The 19,299-nt window shown below is 40.4% G+C and overlaps 1 protein-coding gene across 1 annotated transcript; it reads left to right on the top strand.

Moving 5' to 3' along the window:
* The first annotated feature begins 469 nt into the window (after window positions 1-469).
* Window positions 470-1,423, top strand: LOC115282372 (olfactory receptor 1P1-like). Its single transcript, XM_029928363.1, has one exon. The coding sequence runs from the start codon at window positions 470-472 to the stop codon at window positions 1,421-1,423; it is 954 nt and encodes a 317-aa protein (XP_029784223.1).
* Window positions 1,424-19,299: the final 17,876 nt, after the last annotated feature.

Genomic DNA, 19,299 nt, shown 5'->3' with positions numbered 1-19,299 from the left:
GTTATGTCTATTCCATTAGACTGAAAATTCTCCAGAGGTTAGGATTATCCGTGTTCTATTTACCGGGCACTCTGCCAGGTCCTGAGCTGGTGCTTAGTCTCTGTGGAATGAATGAATAAATAAATGAGTGAATGAATGAAAACTTCTTGGTGTCCTTGAGAGTACAGCTGAAGAAACAGAAATAACAACTAAAGAAATCTGGGATGGAAAGGAGTATAGAGAAATAAACCAGGAAAGAAATCTACTTAAATTCTCTTAAATTGTGTCTCTCACACTTCCTAGCACATTGTATTTAGTTTTAATAAAAATTTACAGTGCACATAGTATGTGACCAATACAAATACATTATGGTCATTTGTTCTTCTCTAGGGTTCAGAGAATGGCATGTCTGCCCATCATCTAGAGGAAGGTATGTTTAGAGAGTGTTAGTGGGTCTCACTGGACGTCTCTTTCTCAGACCTCTGGGCTCATGGCAGGAGCGAACCGGACCAGCATCTTTGAGTTCCTCCTCTGGGGGCTCTCAGAGCGACCAGAGCAGCAGCGCATCCTCTTCCTGCTGTTCCTGTGGATGTATGTGGTCACGGTAGCTGGGAACCTGCTCATTGTTCTGGCCATCGGCACGGACGCACGTCTTCACACACCCATGTACTTCTTTCTTGCCAGCCTGTCCTGTGCTGACATCCTTTTCACCTCTACCACCGTGCCCAAGGCCCTGGTGAATATCGAGACTCAGAGCAGGTCCATTTCCTATGCAGGATGCCTGGTTCAGCTCTACTTCTTCTTGACTTTTGGGGACATGGACATCTTTCTCCTGGCCACAATGGCATATGACCGCTACCTGGCCATCTGCCACCCTCTCCACTACAAGTTAGTCATGAGCCGCCAGCGCTGCGCCCTCCTGGTTACTGCCGGCTGGGTCCTAACAAATCTTGTTGCCATGACCCACACTTTCCTCATCTTTCGACTTTCCTTTTGCTCTAAGAAGATCATTCCTGACTTCTTCTGTGATCTGGGACCTCTGATGAAGGTGTCATGCTCTGACACTCAGGTCAATGAGCTTGTGCTTCTCTTCTTGGGGGGAGCAGTCATTTTAATCCCCTTTATACTCATCCTGATCTCTTATATCCACATTGTTTCAGCCATCCTCAGAGTCCCCTCTGCCCAGGGAAGGCGCAAAGCCTTTTCTACTTGTGGGTCCCACCTTGCTGTTGTTGCCCTGTTCTTTGGGACAGTGATCAGGGCTTATCTGTGCCCCTCATCCTCTTCCTCCAACTCCATAGAAGAGAATACAGCAGCTGCTGTCATGTACACAGTGGTCACTCCCCTGCTGAACCCCTTCATTTACAGCCTGCGGAACAAGGACATGAAGTGTGCCCTGGCGAGATTTCTCAGGGGCAAAATCTTCTTCTCATGGGGCCAGTGACCTCGTAGTGATACTGCTGGTGTCCTCCATCTCCTCCAGTGAGGAACTTCACAGAAATCTCTACCTCAGGCTTTGCATTTCTGACTCCCACATATGTCTTATGATGCCTCCCTTCCCTGAATCCCTTCTTGAGTTTGATACGTTAAGGAAAATTAAGATTTTTGCATCATGCTTTAAAGGTAATGTGTTGAGTTGCTTATTTACTCATGTATTTTACTTATCACTTTCCACAAGGAGAAATGTCTTTTGCAATGTTGATAATTCTAAAAGTATGTGCAGACTTTTATTCTAGTTCATGAAAACTCAGGTCATGGGTTAATGATCAAAATATTAGCAGGTATGGTCAACAGTGGATGGCAAAGAATTTACAATTTAAATATATATGTTTTAAATTTAATATATAATATATAATTATTTAATCTGTATATAATTATATATAACATAATATATAATTATAATATATAAGTTAATTTAACATACATTATTAATATATAAAGCATATAAATATAGTATATATAAAACATATACTATATATTTATAGTAGATATTATATATTATACATTATGTATAGAGACATTATAAAATATATATTATAAAATAAAGTGTGTATATACATAGATATATACACTTTATTTTTTTCATATAAAAGTAGGAAATTATATAAACACTTATTGCCTCAAGGTAAAAATCTTTGTAATTATTAAAACAAAGCCCTCAGGGTACCTGCGTGGCTCAATCTGTTGAGCATCTTACTCTTGATTTTGGCTCAAGTCATGAGATCAAACCCTGTGGCAGCCTCCACATGGAGCCTCCTTAACATTCTCTCTCTCTGTCCCTCTCCTCCATTTGCTCTCTCTCTCTCTCTCTCTCTCTCTCTCTCTCTCAAAAATCAATCAAAGCTCTCAACAATGCAGAATGATCTATATTGTCAGTAAATAGACTTATGAACAATTTATGAGAAGATAAATAAATTTAAATTAAATATTATGACAAATAGTGTGTAGCTGTTCTCTGAATTTCTTGCTTATCTGCTTAAGTCATAGCTGATCGTGAATACTGATTTTCACATTTGCAGTAGAGGAATTTTGTATGTTCTCAAGGTTCTTTCTCTTGAAACTTGTGGCCTCTAACCTCAATGAGGACCAAATCAAAGATAACCAAAGCTCACAAGTTTGATTTCTACAGTGGAAAATTCACAATTCCCTATGCAGCCTGAAAGTGAGTATAAAATGGTCTAACGTTGAGGCCATGGAACAAATTCACTGCAGAGCTTTGGGAGGAAAGAGTTGTAGATTAGTGTTCAGGAGTTCTAGATCTTAACCTAAGTGCTTCCATTTATTTCATATGAGTCTGTTTTTCTCTTTTATGAAAGAAAATTATCGATATTTTTTCCTGCCTACCAAACTGGAACTCTGTGGGTGGAAATGCCTGTGGTTTGGCTATTATAATAGAAAAACTTCAAATGATTATAGCTTTAAAAAGCTGGGCATTTTTTTCCTCACACACATGTAAGTAGTTTAGGTATGAGATGCTGGCTACAAAATCATCAAGCATCCAGGTTATGTCTCTCTTGGGTTTCTGCTACCCTCAAAGAATGGTTGCATAGCCATTGAACTTGTGCCTTGGTGTTCATTTCGAACAAGAGGAAGGAAGGAAGGGTCAACTGGAGGATTCAGCTTTTTCCACTAAGGACAAAATCTGGAGAAGTGGCACACATCTCTTCCATTTATATCCTACTGGCCAGAACTTGGTCTCACACATCTCTTCCATTTATATCCTACTGGCCAGAACTTGGTCGCTTGTCCTCACCCGGCTGCACCTGGGCCTGGGAAATGTACTCTTTATCCTTGGCAGCCATTTTTCCAGCTGATGTTATATTAGGATGAAAGAAGCACAAACCTTGTATTAAGGGAAACCCAGCTTTCTGTGCTAGCTTCTCCAGGTATCCCCCTGTCCTCCCCTCCTCCTTCAGGTGAGTGCCCAGAGGGACAGAAGGTAGGGCTTGACCTTTGGTCTTCTTGAACACCTATTATCAATCAGGGTGATAACAATCCTGGTGAATATGAGTTCACATGTGAAATTAACCTGACATCTGTGAGTACTCATGGAATAAAAAATAAATGAACAACGTATACCACATGAATCTAAATTATTAGAAAAGAGTTAGAATTTAAAATAAGCCTGATGAATATACTCAAGGATATTAAGGAGGATATTAAGAATATGAAACATAAAAAGAACAAAGTGGAAATATTAGTTATGAAAACATAGTAGTTTTAGTAAATCACTCAACAGATGAGATAAAGAGCAGAATGGATACAGGTAAAGAATGAATCAGTGAACCAGAATATCAGATGGTGTAGGTCTCTTAAAGGCAGCAAGCAGTGAAAAATAAAAATATAAAAAATAAAGGGGTGGGGAGCTAGAGAGATAGAGGATATAATTAAATATCCAACATCTAGAAAAATCAGAGTTCCATAAAAAGACACAAAAAGGCAGAGGGAAGGAAATATTTCAGAAGTAATGATCATAGATTTTCCAGAAATATAGTATATGCACGACTTTAGAATGAATGAGCCCATGATATTCCAAACAAAAGTAATTTTAAAAAATCTCTTTAAGAACATCACAAAGAGAACATTTTAAGCTTCCAGAGAGAAAGAGAGAATTATAGACAAAGGAACAATAATAAGATTAAATTTAGATGTATCAACAACATGGATAAAGAAAGACAATTGAATAATATTTGAAAAGTATTAAAGAAAATCAATTTAAAAATTAATGTACATACAAATATTTGCTTAAGTTTGAGGGCTTAATGAAATTATTCTCAATTATACATGGCCTAGAAAGTTCTCCAGACAGAGACCTACCTTGAAAACACTCTTGAACAAAGTACTCAAATAAGAAATAAAAATCATATCCAGGAAGATGATGCGAGAGTTATGAGAAATAGGGCAAGAAAACAACAGAGCAGAGTTTATTTCTGACTGAATGAGCAAGGGTAAAATATACAAAAACAACTGAAATAAAATTCAAAATTGCTAGATTGTGTCAGTTCTCTATAGTGGATGGGAGTAGGGGAAGATAAGGCAGGAGGGCATGATAAGCAAGTTGTCTTTCTGGGGAAAATAGAGATGTATTTAAGAATTCTGTGGGTATAAATTAAAATCATGTGTTTCAGCTTAAGGGAAAGCATCCTAACTTTCAAAATAGAATGTGTGATTTTCAAACCAATCTCAGAAAGAAAGACCTATTAGATGGGAAGCAGTAAGTGAGAGGAAAAAAATACAGAAGAAAATACAGCAAATGAAAATGATTAAGTATGAGTTTGTTATACATATTATATCAGTACCTAACAGTGAATACCCACTCTTACAAACAAAAAGAAAATATCACTGTATACTATGTCCCAAAGGAGGTCTCAGTAAGTTTTAAAGAAGGAAGTGTGTGTGTTCTCCCTTGATAGGAACCAGAATGCATGCAAATATGTCCTACAACCATAATGCACTAAGGTTAGAAATTAATACCAAAAGGAGAGCTTTAGAATAACCAAATATCTAGAAATTTAAGAAGGTATTACTAAATATGAAGTAAAGTATACTAGAGAAACTTTGAACTCAAAAGGAAATCATGAGAGAAGTTATGGAACACTTAGAAACAATAAAAAATATAACAGTAAAGAAAAACTACAAATCAAAAGCAGTAATAAAAGAGATAGCTTTAGTTTTTTTTTTTTTTAACATTTATTTAATTTAGAGAGAGAGCATGAGTCGGGCAGTAGCAGAGAGAAAGGGAGACACAGAATGCGAAGCAGGCTCCAGGTTCTGAGCTGTCAGCACAGAACTCAATGCAGGGCTTGAACTCAAGAACTGTGAGATCATGACCTCAGCCAAAGTCAGCTGCTTAACCAACTGAGCCACCCAGGCACCCCTGAGATAGCTTCTGTTTTAAATAAACTTACTAGGAAAGAACTCCAGTTGAAACAAATGATCTGAGTATTCAAATTAATACACTGGAGACAGAGCAATAAGAGGAATCATCAAGGAACAAGGAAAGGGAAGAAAGATAATGGCAGACATGAGTAAAATAAAGAACTGCAAAACAGCAAAAACCTCAGTGAAATATTATCAAATAGAACTTAGCAAACTTAGAATTTGTGTAAAAAGTGTAATGCTTCATGACCAAGTAGAGTTTACCCTGTGAATACAAGGCACATACAATATTTATTATTTATTTATTTAATTTAGAGAGAGAGAAAGCTTGAGTTGGGGAGGAGCAGAGAGAGGGGTGGGAGACAGAGAGAGAGAGAGAGTGAGAGAGAGAGAGGGAGAGCGAGAGAGAGAGCGTGCATCAGAGTCTTAAGCAGGCTCCATGCTCAGTGTGGAGCCTGATGCTGGGCTCGAAATCAAGAATCGGATGCTTAACTGACTGAGCCACTCAGGTGCCCCACACACATTCAGCATTTAAAATTCAAGAATTTAGTTCAATTTATAATTACTGAAGAGGTGCACCAGGTTTCTGTGTAATACAATCCATGCCTTTTCATTTACATCTATTACACCCATTTTTTCCAACTCCTATTCTATAATAATGGGACTTCATTTGCTCTTGTTAAAATGCTTTGAGTTTCATTTATCCCCAACTAGGGTAGGTATACAACCCATGATTCAGAAAATCCTTCAAAGTGATAGCCAGTTAATGAGCTGGAAAGTTTTAGGTAAAAGGGTAGTGAGACATGACACAGTCCCCATTACTTAGATTGTCCCAGGCTAATAAATAAAGTTTGTCACCTCTACTCTCTACTGGTATAATATATAAGACCTTCATGCCTGAAGGGTGCAAGTTATTAGTTACTCTTGTCTTTTTGTGGGTGGGGGGTGAGTGAAATTGTTCATTAACATTTATTACTGTTCATAGAAGCACTAAAAAATACCCAAGTAAATACCAAGGTTTAAGGCACATTATTTCCTGTCCCCATGTGTAGTAGCAACCATAAGTCTTCATGCTAATCATTGTCAATGGTCCTAGTTAGGAAAGTGACACCCATCTTTCCCTGTGGGTCTACTGCATAAGGAGCACAAAATGTCAGAAGGCAATCACAGTATTATGTAGCGGATTCCTTCAAGTCAGTGAGGTTTTTATAGTTCATTCAAACTGGTAAAGGGACAAAGGACTAGCATCTAGAATGTATAAAAATCTTTCAAAACACAACAGTGAGAAAAATACAATCAGAAAATGAGCAAAAGCTATGAACAGACATTTCACGGAGGATACACTGATGGCAAATAAGCACATGGAAAGATGTTCAGCACCATACACCATAGGGAAAGGCTAATTGAACCACATTTGTCAGAATAGCTAAAATGAACAGTGACAACATCAAATGCTGGTGAGGATACAGAGAAACTGGATCACTCATACCTTGTTGGTGGGAATGTAAAATGTTACAGCTGGTCTGCAAAGTGGTCTGGCAGTTTCTTATAAAACTAAACACACAGGTACTATACAACCCAACAATTGCATTCCCAGGAATTTATCCCAGAGAGAGGAAAACTTAGGTTTATTAAAACACCTGGACATGAATGTTCATAGAAACTTAATATTATTTTATTTTAACGTTTATTTAGTTTTGAAAGACAGAATGTGAGCCAGGGAGGGGCAGAGAGAAAGGGAGACACAGATTCCAAAGCAGGCTCCAGGCTCTGAGCTCTCAGCACAGACCCTGATGCAGGGCTTGAACTCATGAACCTGCAATCACGACCTGAAGCGGAAGGTAGACACCTAAACGACTGAGCCACCGTGGTGCCCCTAAGCTTTATTTTGAAACCAACAATGGGGAAGCGCCTGGGTGTCTCAGTTGGTTACCCGTCTGACTCTTGTTTTCCCCGCTCAGGTCGTGATCTTATGACTTCCTGAGTTTGAGCCCTACATAGGGCTCCTAAAGGGCATGGAGCCTGCTTGGGATTCTGTTTCCTCTCTTTCTGTCCCTCTCCACTCTCACTGTCTCTATCTCTCTCAAATAAATAAACTTGAAAAACAACAAAACCAACAGAGGGGTAATACTTAGAATTTATAAGAAGCTCTTCCAAAGAAAGATAGAAAAAATCTAGAACAGAGATGGGTAAAGTATATGAGAAAGAAATGTCATAAAGAGAAACCCAAATTGTTAAGAAGCTATGAAGAAATGTTAAACTTCACTGGTAAACCAGAGAAGTAATGAGATGATCTTTACACCAATTGGACTGCCAGACTAGAGTCGGATGATACCAAGCTGGTGAGAATATGAGAAAAGTAGAAACAGCACGTACTGTGATGAAAATGTAAACTAGTGGAGACAATCAGAAGAGCAATCTATCAGTACTTGACAAAATTAAAATTAAATATATTTGTAGATATATTTTTATATATTTGGATATAGAAATACTTTTTAAAAACTATAACTAACTATATATAGCAAAATTAAAATTAAATATTTCTATATATTGGAGATATAGATAATGTTCTGCTAAGTACCTACAGACTTCTCTCCTGATTGTCTTTACTAGGATATACATTATATGTATATATAGTGTATATATACACATATCCATCCATCCATCCATGAATCAATCTATCTATCTATCTATCTATCTATCTATCTATCTATCTATCTATCTATCATCTGTCTGTATATCTCCTATTACCTACTAGTGCATTCCTGGGCCTATGCTTTAGAGAATATGTCTTATGGTCTATAGAGACATACACAAGGCTATTTATATCAGTGTTATTTGTCATAGTGTATAGTTAGGTGTTCATCACTTTGGCAAATGGATAAGTCTGATGGATATATCCAGTATATACTCTGAAACTTGATATTTTCTTTTTTTTTTAATTTTTTCATGTTTTATTTACTTTTGATACAGAGAGAGACAGAGCATGAGAGCGGGAGGGGCAGAGAGAGAAGGAGACACAGAACCGGAAGCAGGCTCCAGGCTCTAAGCTAGCTGTCAGCACAGAGCCTGACGCGGGGCTTGAACCCACGAACGTGAGATCTGACCTGAGCCGAAGCCAGAGGCTTAACCGACTGAGCCACCCAGGCGCCCATGAAACTTGATATTTTCACTCAGATTATGTTCTTGAGATTTGTCCATGTTGACCCACATACTCAAGTTCATTATTTTTACTGTTGTAATAGGTTCGTGCCCTGTTGAAGGACATTTCGGTTATTTCTAGTTTATGACCATTGTAAAAAATGCTGAAATGAACTTTCTTGTACACATCTCTTTGCATACATGAAAGAAAGGTGTCTAGAGTGTATTGATAAGTATGAATGGCTGGAAGGAGGGCCAGGTGCACCTTAAATCCTGCTAGTGTAGGCTGTTTGTGCTTTTCACCAGGTGGCTCATCCCTACCTACCAGCTGCTATGAATGTTGGCTGCTAATGACTTATGACTGCCCTTTCTCTGGCAGGAGAGTTTAAGCATTCCTCTCCCCTTTACTGCCCTGGGAGGTAGAGGGGGAGCCAGTGGCCAAAGACTGGCTGACACTAGGTAGACAAAGCCAGCTCCTTACCTCTGGATAGATTTGATTCATTAGATGCAATTCGTGTTCTTGAGTTCCTCTCAAGACCAGGCTGAAACTAATGTACTGAGTCCCTACTTACCTCCATCTTCTGAGGGCGTGCCTTCAATAAACCACTCTCACAATCCCCATGAGCCATGGAACCTGACCCAAGGCAATAATAATGTATTGCCAAAGACTCTCCAAAATGGCTGTATCAATTTATGCAGTTGAGCTGAAGCTCAAAGGCTGAGAAAGAGAAAGTCATCCAAAGAGTTGAGGAAAGAGTTTCCAAGTGGAGGGGAAACAAAGGCAAAAGCCCTGAGATGAAATAGCTCTGTAAATTCAAAGAACTGAAAGAAAGTCAGTATGGGTGAAGTTTAAGGAACGATAGAAAGAGAACAATGGTGGTTGGGCTTGTAGATATATGTAGAGTGAGGCCAGGTAGGACTTCTACGATGTTTTACATTTTTTCTAACAGTAAGAGGAAGTTCTTGAGAAGTGTTAAGCAAGATAGTGATAGGGGCCAACTTAAGCTTTAGGACAAATTACTCTGGTATATATAGAGAATGGATTGGAAAGATGTAATAGAAGTAGGGAGTTGGTGTCCACAGAGCAAGGAGAATGGATCATAAAAAATAGTGTCAGTGCAAAAAGTAAGAAACATGACAGGATCTACGGCTTAATACTATTTGTGTATATTTAACACACGACAAACAGAGAGATGTATTCTTCAGGGACACATGTGTATAGTGAAGAGGTTGCCTATGTGGGGGAAGAGGAAGTGAGTAGAGATTGGAGTTTATAGAAGACAATAACGCCAGAGACATGCTTTGCAAGGAATGGAGGTGATAATGTGTCATGAATTGAGGTCTATAATTAACTCAACTCTATGCCCAAAGAAAACAAAAATTGAGACAACAGTAACCACCCTTTTCCCCACCACTATTTTCTGTCTCTTGGAAATCTCTGTCTGGGATGCGGAAAGGGCAAAGATTGTGCCCCACTTTGCTTCAGAGAGTAATAATAACTTGTTCTGAGGGCCTCCAGGACCAAGTTCTCAGAAAGACATTAAAAATAATCTAATTTTTTACTTACTCTGTGGGCTTCACTGGGTTGCAGAGACTTTCCCTAGTGATTGATTCAGCATCTGACTTAGAACTTGAAAGCCAGAGGAACCAGAAATTCCCTGGAGCCTCATAAGTGAGGGAAACAGACCCTCAAGGCAGTCTGATGAGGTTCTGGTGAGATTCCCCTGATGCAAATTTGTAGCCTAATTCCTCATTTCTCTGTGGGGCGAGGGGTGTTCCAGGGAGCCAGTCCTGTCTCTGGGCTCTGAGAGAATCCAGGTTGAGATATCTTGTCTTTGCACAAGTTTAAGTCCTGGTCCCAGGAGACTTGGAAACCGGCTTCTGCCATGTGTGATGTAGCTCTGTGCCCTCATCACCCAGGGCAGGGATCGACACCCATCAGGTATCAGCAAATGTCTGTGGATTGAAAGTGATTGCCTGAATGCTTGACTGAGGGAAAGGGCCTCAATATTTTCCTTTAAGCGCTCATGGAAGTAATGGCATACTCTGCAGAAGTATTTGCCAACTCAAGTCCAAAGAGTTTGTTAAGGTTGCTTCCTTGAATCTGTGTAGCCTTGAGAGACTTAAAGTCTTGGTGGCCAGAAATCATATTTCTGGAGGACTGAACGTCAGTTTTATCCAGTGTCATGCTGCTCTAAAGGGCCTCAGAGCTGCCTTCTCAGATACTGGTCAAGAAACTCCCAAACCCAAACACACTGAGCAAGCCTCCGTGAGCCGTAGTAGTTTCTCAGTGATTAGCATCTGAGCTGAGGAGTATGGAGGAAGCCAAATCTTGCTGGATGGAACCTTAACCAAACCATCTCTCAATAGGCACACACTAGTAATGTCTTCTAGCCCCCAGCCTTGGGCTGGGGCCTGCAGGCATTGAGAGGAATGAACGATTCTCACCCAGAGAAACCCTAGATCTTGGTCCATTGGGAAATAAGCATCAGTAAATAACACCTCTAATCCCATCACCCAGAGATAATTGCCTGCAAAATATTGGTATATTTGCTTTTAATATTTTTGTGTACATATATAAAGTGTTCCTTCTTGTTTTGGCCGGCGGGGTCAGTCGATGTGGGTCCTGAACCTGAGGGAGGGAGTAAGAACAGGGCAGGACAGGGAGCGTTTCCGATCAAGCCACTCTCCTTATTGAGAGACCATGCACGTCTCATATAGGGTAGAAGGCGGGCAGTTGACGTGAGTTAGTTGCTAGGAAACAAGGGCCAGGACTGCAGCATCAGCACGCCACCCGAGAGGCTAACAAGGCAGGCAGGCTTGGGAGGCAAACAAGAAGGCCTCAGTTGAAGGTGATAATGCAGCTCAGCTGTGCGGGTGGCTGATCTTGCAGGTCAAGGCACGTGTCTTTTCTTCTGGCAGCTCCCAACACCTTCTTATCCTCTTATCACATAAAAAATTTCTCATGCTCATTAATATGTTGCTTATTATTTCACCTGTCATAGGCACCATCATATGCTTAAGCATTTCCTAGTTGATGGGCGTATATGCTATTTTTATTTTTAAAAGTTATAAATAATATTGTGTTGAATATCTTTGTCTATAAAGCTGATTCTATTTTGAATGATTTATCAGGACATATATCCCTAGCAGTGGAATTATAGGGTCAAATTAGGTCTCCATGACTCTAGTCATTTCTTTTTTTTTTGAGACAGAGAGAGCATAAGACCTGGGGAGAGTAGCAGAGGGAGAGAGAGAATCTTAAGCAGGCTCCATGCTCAGCACAGAGCCTCATGTGGGGCTTGATCCCATGACCCTGGTATCATGACCTGAGCTGAAATCAAGAGTCAGACCTTCAACCAACTGAGCCACCCAAGCACCCCTCTAGGTGTCTTTTATATGCTTATGTCTTCTCAATGTATGCCACCATCTAAGAGATCTTATGTCTAAATACCTTCTTGCCATCTGCCCTGCTCTGAGAGGGTCAAACTCTTCTCTGTATTAATTCATTATGCTCCCTCCCCAGGTCCCCCAAGTCAGAAATAAAGGATCATCCTTGATTTTAACCTTTCTTATATCTCTAGGATCCAGTCCACTCTTGTCGCTTCATGATCTCACCTCCAAACATCTCTTTTCCTACCTCTCCTACTCCCATCCTAGTGCAGGCCACCTTCCCTACTTGCCCGGGTCACCGCTTTCTCTGCTTCTGTTCCCGTCTGTCTCCAGCCCAGTCTCCTCGGGGCAGCCAGCGTGGTCCATTCAACCTAAATCGAACCATCCCACTCCACCAGCTGAAAATGCTTCAGTGACTTCTCGTTGCAGTTAGCATAAAAACCAGGACGACTTTCTGGCTTAATCTGCCCCTATGTACCTCCCCACCTCAACCTGTGCCACTCCCAGCCTTGCTGACAAACCACCAGCCCTGATGTTCTTTGAGCCCTTGAACACACACTTTTGTGCTTTTGCAGATGCTGTTCCCTCTCTCTGGAAGGCTCTTTCCCCGGCCCTCTGAGGAGCTGGCGCCCTCTCGGCCCTCTGGTCTCAGCTTGAATGTCTCTCAGACAGATTCCCTGACCAACCAATCTAAGAAAGTGTCCACTCCTCCCCCAGTTGTTCTCTGTTTCACATTATGGTTTCCTGGGGGCACTCAGTGTCGTGATTATTTTTTTCCTCGTCAGTTTGCTTTCAGAAGCTGTCTTCTGTACCAGTCTGTAAGCTCCGTGAGGGAAGGCAGTCACGTCAATCTTTTTCATGGTGGTTTCCCCAGTGCCTCGCCCAATGCCTGCCATCAGTAAATAACATATGAATAAAATAAGGAGGGAAGGTAGACCCCATAACTGAGGTTGTTTTTAATGCGAGGTGTTGGGTGTCTGGGCTGCTCCCAAAAGGGGATTTGGTGTGTAAAGACTGAGTGTAAGGACTTCAGCAGCAGAAGAGAGGCCAACTATACAAACTTCCTCCATGGGGTGGCTGGTGGTCGCACCAACACAGCTGTGACCACCTCACAATTTGACCAGTGGAGGGTTTGTTATTGTTAGATTTGAGAAGTGGGTTCAATAAATGAATCACAGCCCATCTAGCAGTGAACCGGGAACAACCTGAGATCATTTATCCTCTCCTCTCGCGGCACGTCTGTGGTCTAACTCTGTCCTAGATGGGGACTGTGAGTGGAGGTCTATGAGACTTCCAACTGTGACACTGGAAGCATTTTGCTTGAAATTTGTTTTAAGGTAGTGAGCTCCCTATCAAAGGGGAGATATAAGGGCAAGACAAAATGTTCTCTGGACAGGGATGCTAAAAATCCAATTCTTCTATTTAGATGGTGTGGAGGGGGTAGATGGGCTTGTTTGAATCTAGAATCTGTTCATCACTGAATCAGTGGTGGTGACAGCTTGGTAAGAGAGAGAATGGGCTGGGGCACCTAGGTGGCTCAGACAGTTAAACGTCCAACTTTGGCTCAGGTCATGATCTAATGGCTTGTGAGCTTGAGCCCCACATCCAGCTCTGTGCTGACAGCTCGGACCATGGAGCCTGCTTCAGATTCTGTGTCTCCATCTCTCTCTGCCCCTCCCCCACTCATTCTCTGTCTCTGTCTCTCTCTCTCAAATAAAAAAACATCAAAAAATTTAAAAGAGAGAGAGAATGGGCTGAAAGGCTGTATGGTTTGGGATTTCCAAAATCATCCTATCCACCTAAAACAGGGAAGAGGGGGAGTGGGTCGTGGAGGTGACAAAGTGCAAGAAGAGAGAAGGAGAATCTGGCTTACTTCTCGTAAACAAGACTCATTTCCCAAGACCCTTGTTGGTTGCAGTGATTACCCATGTTTGTCAGAAGAAGCTGCCTTGGGATTGCTTCCCTAAGGCCTGCCCAGAACTAACAAAGAGGCCTGACATGTCCTGATTCAGTCACTTCCTTCCTGAACTTGAGGCTCAGGCACCAGCTTTCGGGTCCCCCAGCCTTGCTGTGGTGCCCACAGTGTTACAGTTTTTCCCCTCTGTCGGGAAGATCCAGGGACCAGCTCCCCCTGCTCTTCACCTTGACCCTTCAGCCCTGAATCCCAGTCTCACTTAAGGTCCTTCATGTCCTGACTGTGCATTTTCATTGAATGGAGGAGAAAAGTGGAGGCCACAGAGCCAGTGAGCTCTAAGACCAGCACAGAGCTGTGAGTAAGGTTTGGACATCATAGCCTCTCTCTGTCTCTCTGTCTGTCTGTCTATCTCTCCCTCCCTCTTCCTTTTCTTATCTTTCCTCACCTTCATTTTCTCAGCCACACAAACATACTCACGTACTTTGAAAATTCTTCATAGAATCTAACTTTTAGTATTTAAAGGTAAATAACAATCCTTCCAACCTTTTAGTGTCTTACAGTTTTCAAAGCACTGTCGCCCAAGCCTCCAAGAAAGGCTTCATGGGTGGGATGGAGGAGCTGGGGAGGTTGCATGCTGTCCTCAGGCTGCTGCAGCTAGGGATTAACAGAGGAGGCGAGAAAGGCCAGTTTCCAACACCACGTTTGGAGCCCTTTTCTAAACTGTGTCCACACCACTACCCTCCCACTGAACGGACCTGCAGAGGGCTTTGTGTCTCCAAGGCCATCTGACCACACAAGGGTTCAATGCCCCAAGTCTTACAGATTCAGGACAGTATTTCTGTGCAATCAGAATGACCAGGTGTTTGCTAAAAAAGGCCTTGGTTCTCAGCACAGAGACACTGAGTCATCTCAAGGAAGGGGGCCTGAACCACTTTTACATTTCTTTAATGTTTTTTATTTATTTTTGAGAGACAGAGAGAGATAGTGCAAGCAGGGGAGGGTCAGAGAGAGGGGGAGACACAGAATCTGAAACAGCCTCCAGGCTCTGAGCTAGTTGTCAGCACAGAGCCGGATGCCAGGCTGGAACCCATGAACCGTGAGATCATGACCTGAGCTGAAGCCGGACACTTAACCGGCTGAACCACCCAGGCGCCCCATCCTGAACCTCTTTTAAAAATCGACATCACCGGAGATTCTGATGCACATGAAGGTGTGGGGGACACTTGCTTTGAGAGCTAGAAAGCAGAGGGGCCAAGGTCCCTTGAGTGTCCACCAGTTACCTGCCTCGACCTCGCTCAGGCCAGGCAGGAGCTGGAGAGAGGGCTGGACCAGGCACCCCGCTGGCTGTGGAGGGGCTCCGCCAGCGCTGAGCACCGAGTGCGTGTTTCTCTGTTCCCCCTCCTCAGAGTCACACCGTGAGCTACGCATCACTAGCTCAGGACAGAGTAACCGGCATGTTTTCTATTTTATTGTATAAGAGGAAGCTGAAATTCCAATGTAACAGGTATTACAAAAGTCTTTGCATATATAAATGAGAAAAATTGTTTCATTTATGATGTTCATAATCACTGATTTATTTAATAGATTACATAATTCTTTAGAACAGCTTTATTGAGATGTAAGTCAACACCATTAGAATTAATCCCTTAAAGTATACAACTCAACGGTTTTAATACAGTCACAGAATTGTGCAACTATCAGCATAATCTAATTTTAGAACATTGTCATGACTTCCCAAAGAAGCCCAGTACCCACTAACAGTCACTCCCATTTCATCCTTCCCACCAACCCTGGCAACCACTAGTCTACTTTCTGTCTCTATGGATTCGTCTTTCTGTATTTTTTTTAACATTTATTCAGTTTTGAGAGTGAGACAGATTGAGCACAATCAGGTGAGGGGCGGAGAGAGAGGGAGACACAGAATCCGAAGCAGGCTTCAGGCTGTGAGCTGTCGGCACAGAGCCTGACGTGGGGCTGAACTCACACACCATGGAATCATGACCTGAGCTGAAGCTGGATGCTTAACTGACTGAGCCACCCAGGCTCCCCTATTCTGTAATTTTTCAAAGCAAAACCTCTACTGTTGAATATGTTGTTTCTACATTTTTACTATTATTACTATTATTATGTGCTCTGATACACATACATACATTTTTTTATATTTTGTCTGACTATATTCTTAAGATAAATTTCTAGAACTAAAAAGTGCTCATTCAAAAACATGTTTTTTTTGTTTGTTTGTTTCCAAAGTCACAAAAAGACATTACTGAATATATATTTTTATTCTTTTTGGTGTGTGTGCAAAATACCCAGTAATATGGAGAAAACCTTTTTCAAGAATAACTGTGTGTGTGTGTGTAAAAATATACTTTATAGCATCCTTCTGTGACCTGCAGGAAATACAAAATTCCATTTACAAAGCGCTGGAAGACCAAGTACAAGCAGTCTGGTGTTTGGTCCCATGTCCATCATGGTCACAGGGATTTCTAGCACAAAATCTCCAAGTTCCTGGAGCCCAAGTATCTTTAATAGCCGCCAGTCTAATTTATGACTGTTGTACTTGCTTCTTTGAGAAATACCTTTCTCAATATTTGTGATTTAGCCCCAAAAGACCCATTTTGCTATTTCCTTGAGATGCTGAGTTAATGAAAAACTGTTTTCTCTTTATCTTGATTTACTTGTGATGAGAATTGTGAAAACTAAAACATGTTTCACAAATGAGATTGATGAGGATGAATGAGCCTGACAGTTTCCATGACATTACTTTGGGGAGTGGGAGCTGAAACTATCGTTTTGGAGAACACTCTAGCAATGTGTATGAAAATGGCAAGCATGCATCCCTTTGACTATAAAAATATATCCAAACATGTATATATAAAAATATGTGCTGTATTTCTGTAGCAGAGAAAATGGGGAAAAATATACATATCCATCATCAGAATATTGATAGAAATATGTATGGTGTCATCATAAAATGCAATAGTATACAACCATTAAAAGTAATGAAAATATTGATTTAGATAATGTTCTCCAGTGCATTGTTGAGTGAACAAAAATGATTTAATGAAAAAAAATACTGAAACGATTTCACCAAAATGCTAATGAAATCTGGGGGATTTTTACTTTTTTTTTTTTTACATTTTTCAATGTTGTTTGAATTTCCGTAATGATTTTTTTGTTTACAATTAATTGATTGTAATACAGTAGAAAGCTAATTTTATTTGGAAAAAATCCACGAATATCTTTAAAAATTTATATTTAAGGGCATGGAAGACATTTCAACAAATTTTAAATAGAAGTTAACAATGAGTGAATACAAGTTTAAAGTGGAAGTTAACACAGATGTCATAATAAAAAATAAAAAGATAGGCACATAGAAAAATAAAGAAGTTATAAATAAGAAAAGAGAAGTATGGTTTAATATCAGGAAAGTTATTACCAGTGATAGGTAGTGAGAGGCATCTGATTAAAAATGCCACAGCCGTTATCTGATTACTAAAATACTACCATCAATGACAAAAAGAAGGATAATTGCTGAACAGATAGTATTCTGTCTTTTGCTTAAAATCCTTTAAGGCTCCCAACTGCACTTAGAATAAAAATTTTAAAACCTTAACAAGACTGCCTGCTCTGGACCCTCCTGGCCTGGATGACCTCATATCTCACTCATCCCTCCTCACTCGCACATTGGCTGGCCCTTATGTATTCAGTAGACACAGCAAACCCTTCCTCAGGGCCTTTGCACACACATCTCTATCTACAGGCTCTTCATTCAGGACTTCATAAGACTGACTGCTTTTTGTTCTTCATGTCTCAACAAAAAAGACATCAAAATATTGAAAGTGGTTATCTATATCCACATGGTAAATTAAATTCAGTCCAGTTACAGTCTCTCTCTTTTTTTTTAAAGCTTTTATTGCACTTATGGTAGATTTTTAAAAGAAAAAAGACCCAATAAACTGTTTTCATCTTAAATACTTTTTTAAAATTTCATTTATTTATTTTAAGAGACCATGAGTGGTAAGGTGGGTGCAGAGAGAGAGAGAATCCCAAGTAGGCTCCACACTGTCGGTGCAGAGCCCTATGCAGGGTTCCATCCCAGGAACTGTGAGATCATGACCTGAGCTGAAATCAAGAATCAGTCGCTTAACCAACTGAGTCACCATGGCACCCCTAATCTTAAATACTTTTAAAATGTTTTTGGTACAATATGAAATGTTGCAATGTTCCCCCCTAAATATACAGCTATCCCAATACCATTTATTGAATAATGCAATTTGAGGTACTACCTTAGGGGTATGTGACCTGAGCTGAAACCAAGTCAGATGCTTAACCAACTGAGCCACCCAGGCACCCCAGGTCTTTAAACACTTCTGGAGTATTGTAAGATGATAGAAGTTTAAATAAGACATAGACATTATTCCTATGATATTAGGTATGGCAGATTGGAAGTTGCTGGAATGACTGAGTTGCACAAAGATTTTCCACATTATGTGTTTGTGCCTGTTATTAGTTTGTTGTTAACTTAAAATATTATATTTTTCATTTTTAGAGGAGCCTCCATACTGTTTTTTACAGTGGCTGCATCAGTTTGCATCCCCACCAACAATGCACTAGGGGTCCTTTCTCTCCTTGTTCTTGCCAACACGTCTTCTTTCTTGTCTTTTTTGATAGTAGCCATTCTGACAGGTGTGAGGTGCTATCTCATTGTAGTTTTGACTTGCATTTCCCTGATGATGAGTCAGGTGGAGCATCTTTTCATGTGTCTATTGGCCATCTGGATGTCTTCTATGGAAAAACGTCACTTCAGGTCCTCTGCCCATTTTTAAAAGTGAGATTTCTTGGGGGTTTTTTGGTGTTGAGTTTTGTAAGTTCTTTATATATCGTGTATATTAACCCTTTATTGCATATATCAGTTAAAAATACCTCCCATTCACAGGCTATTTGTTTGGTTGATGGTTTCTTTTGCTGTGCAAATCTTTTTATTTTGGTGTAGTCCCAATAGTTTAATTTTGCTTTTGTTTCCCTTGCCTGAGAAGATTTCACTTATACATAGAATATAAAAAAGCAAAAGAAAGAAACAAACAAAAACACCAAACAGACTCTTAAATGCAGAGAACAGACTGGTGGCCGCCAGAGGGGATGGGGATGAGGGATGGGTAAAATAGGTGAAGGAGATTAAGAGGTAACTCTTAACTTCCAGTTACAAAATAAGCCACAGAAATGAAAAGCATAAGTAATATAGCCGATAATATTGTAATAACATCATATAGTGGCAGATGGTGACTACATTTACTGAGGTCAGTGTTGTATAGTATATACAATTGTCAAATCCTGTTGTACACCTAAAACTATATAACCCTGCGTATCAATTATACTTTGATAATAAATTTTTAAGATTATAAAATTTAATTTAAGACATTTTAATTTTAAGAAGACAGTTAATTTTGCTTATACGAATGTCTTTGTTCAATTGAGAGCACTTAGTAAAT

Source organism: Suricata suricatta, chromosome 17 (genome assembly GCF_006229205.1).
Source record: "Suricata suricatta isolate VVHF042 chromosome 17, meerkat_22Aug2017_6uvM2_HiC, whole genome shotgun sequence".
Classification (NCBI taxonomy): Eukaryota; Metazoa; Chordata; class Mammalia; order Carnivora; family Herpestidae; genus Suricata; species Suricata suricatta.
This window is presented reverse-complemented; position numbering and strand designations above follow the sequence as displayed.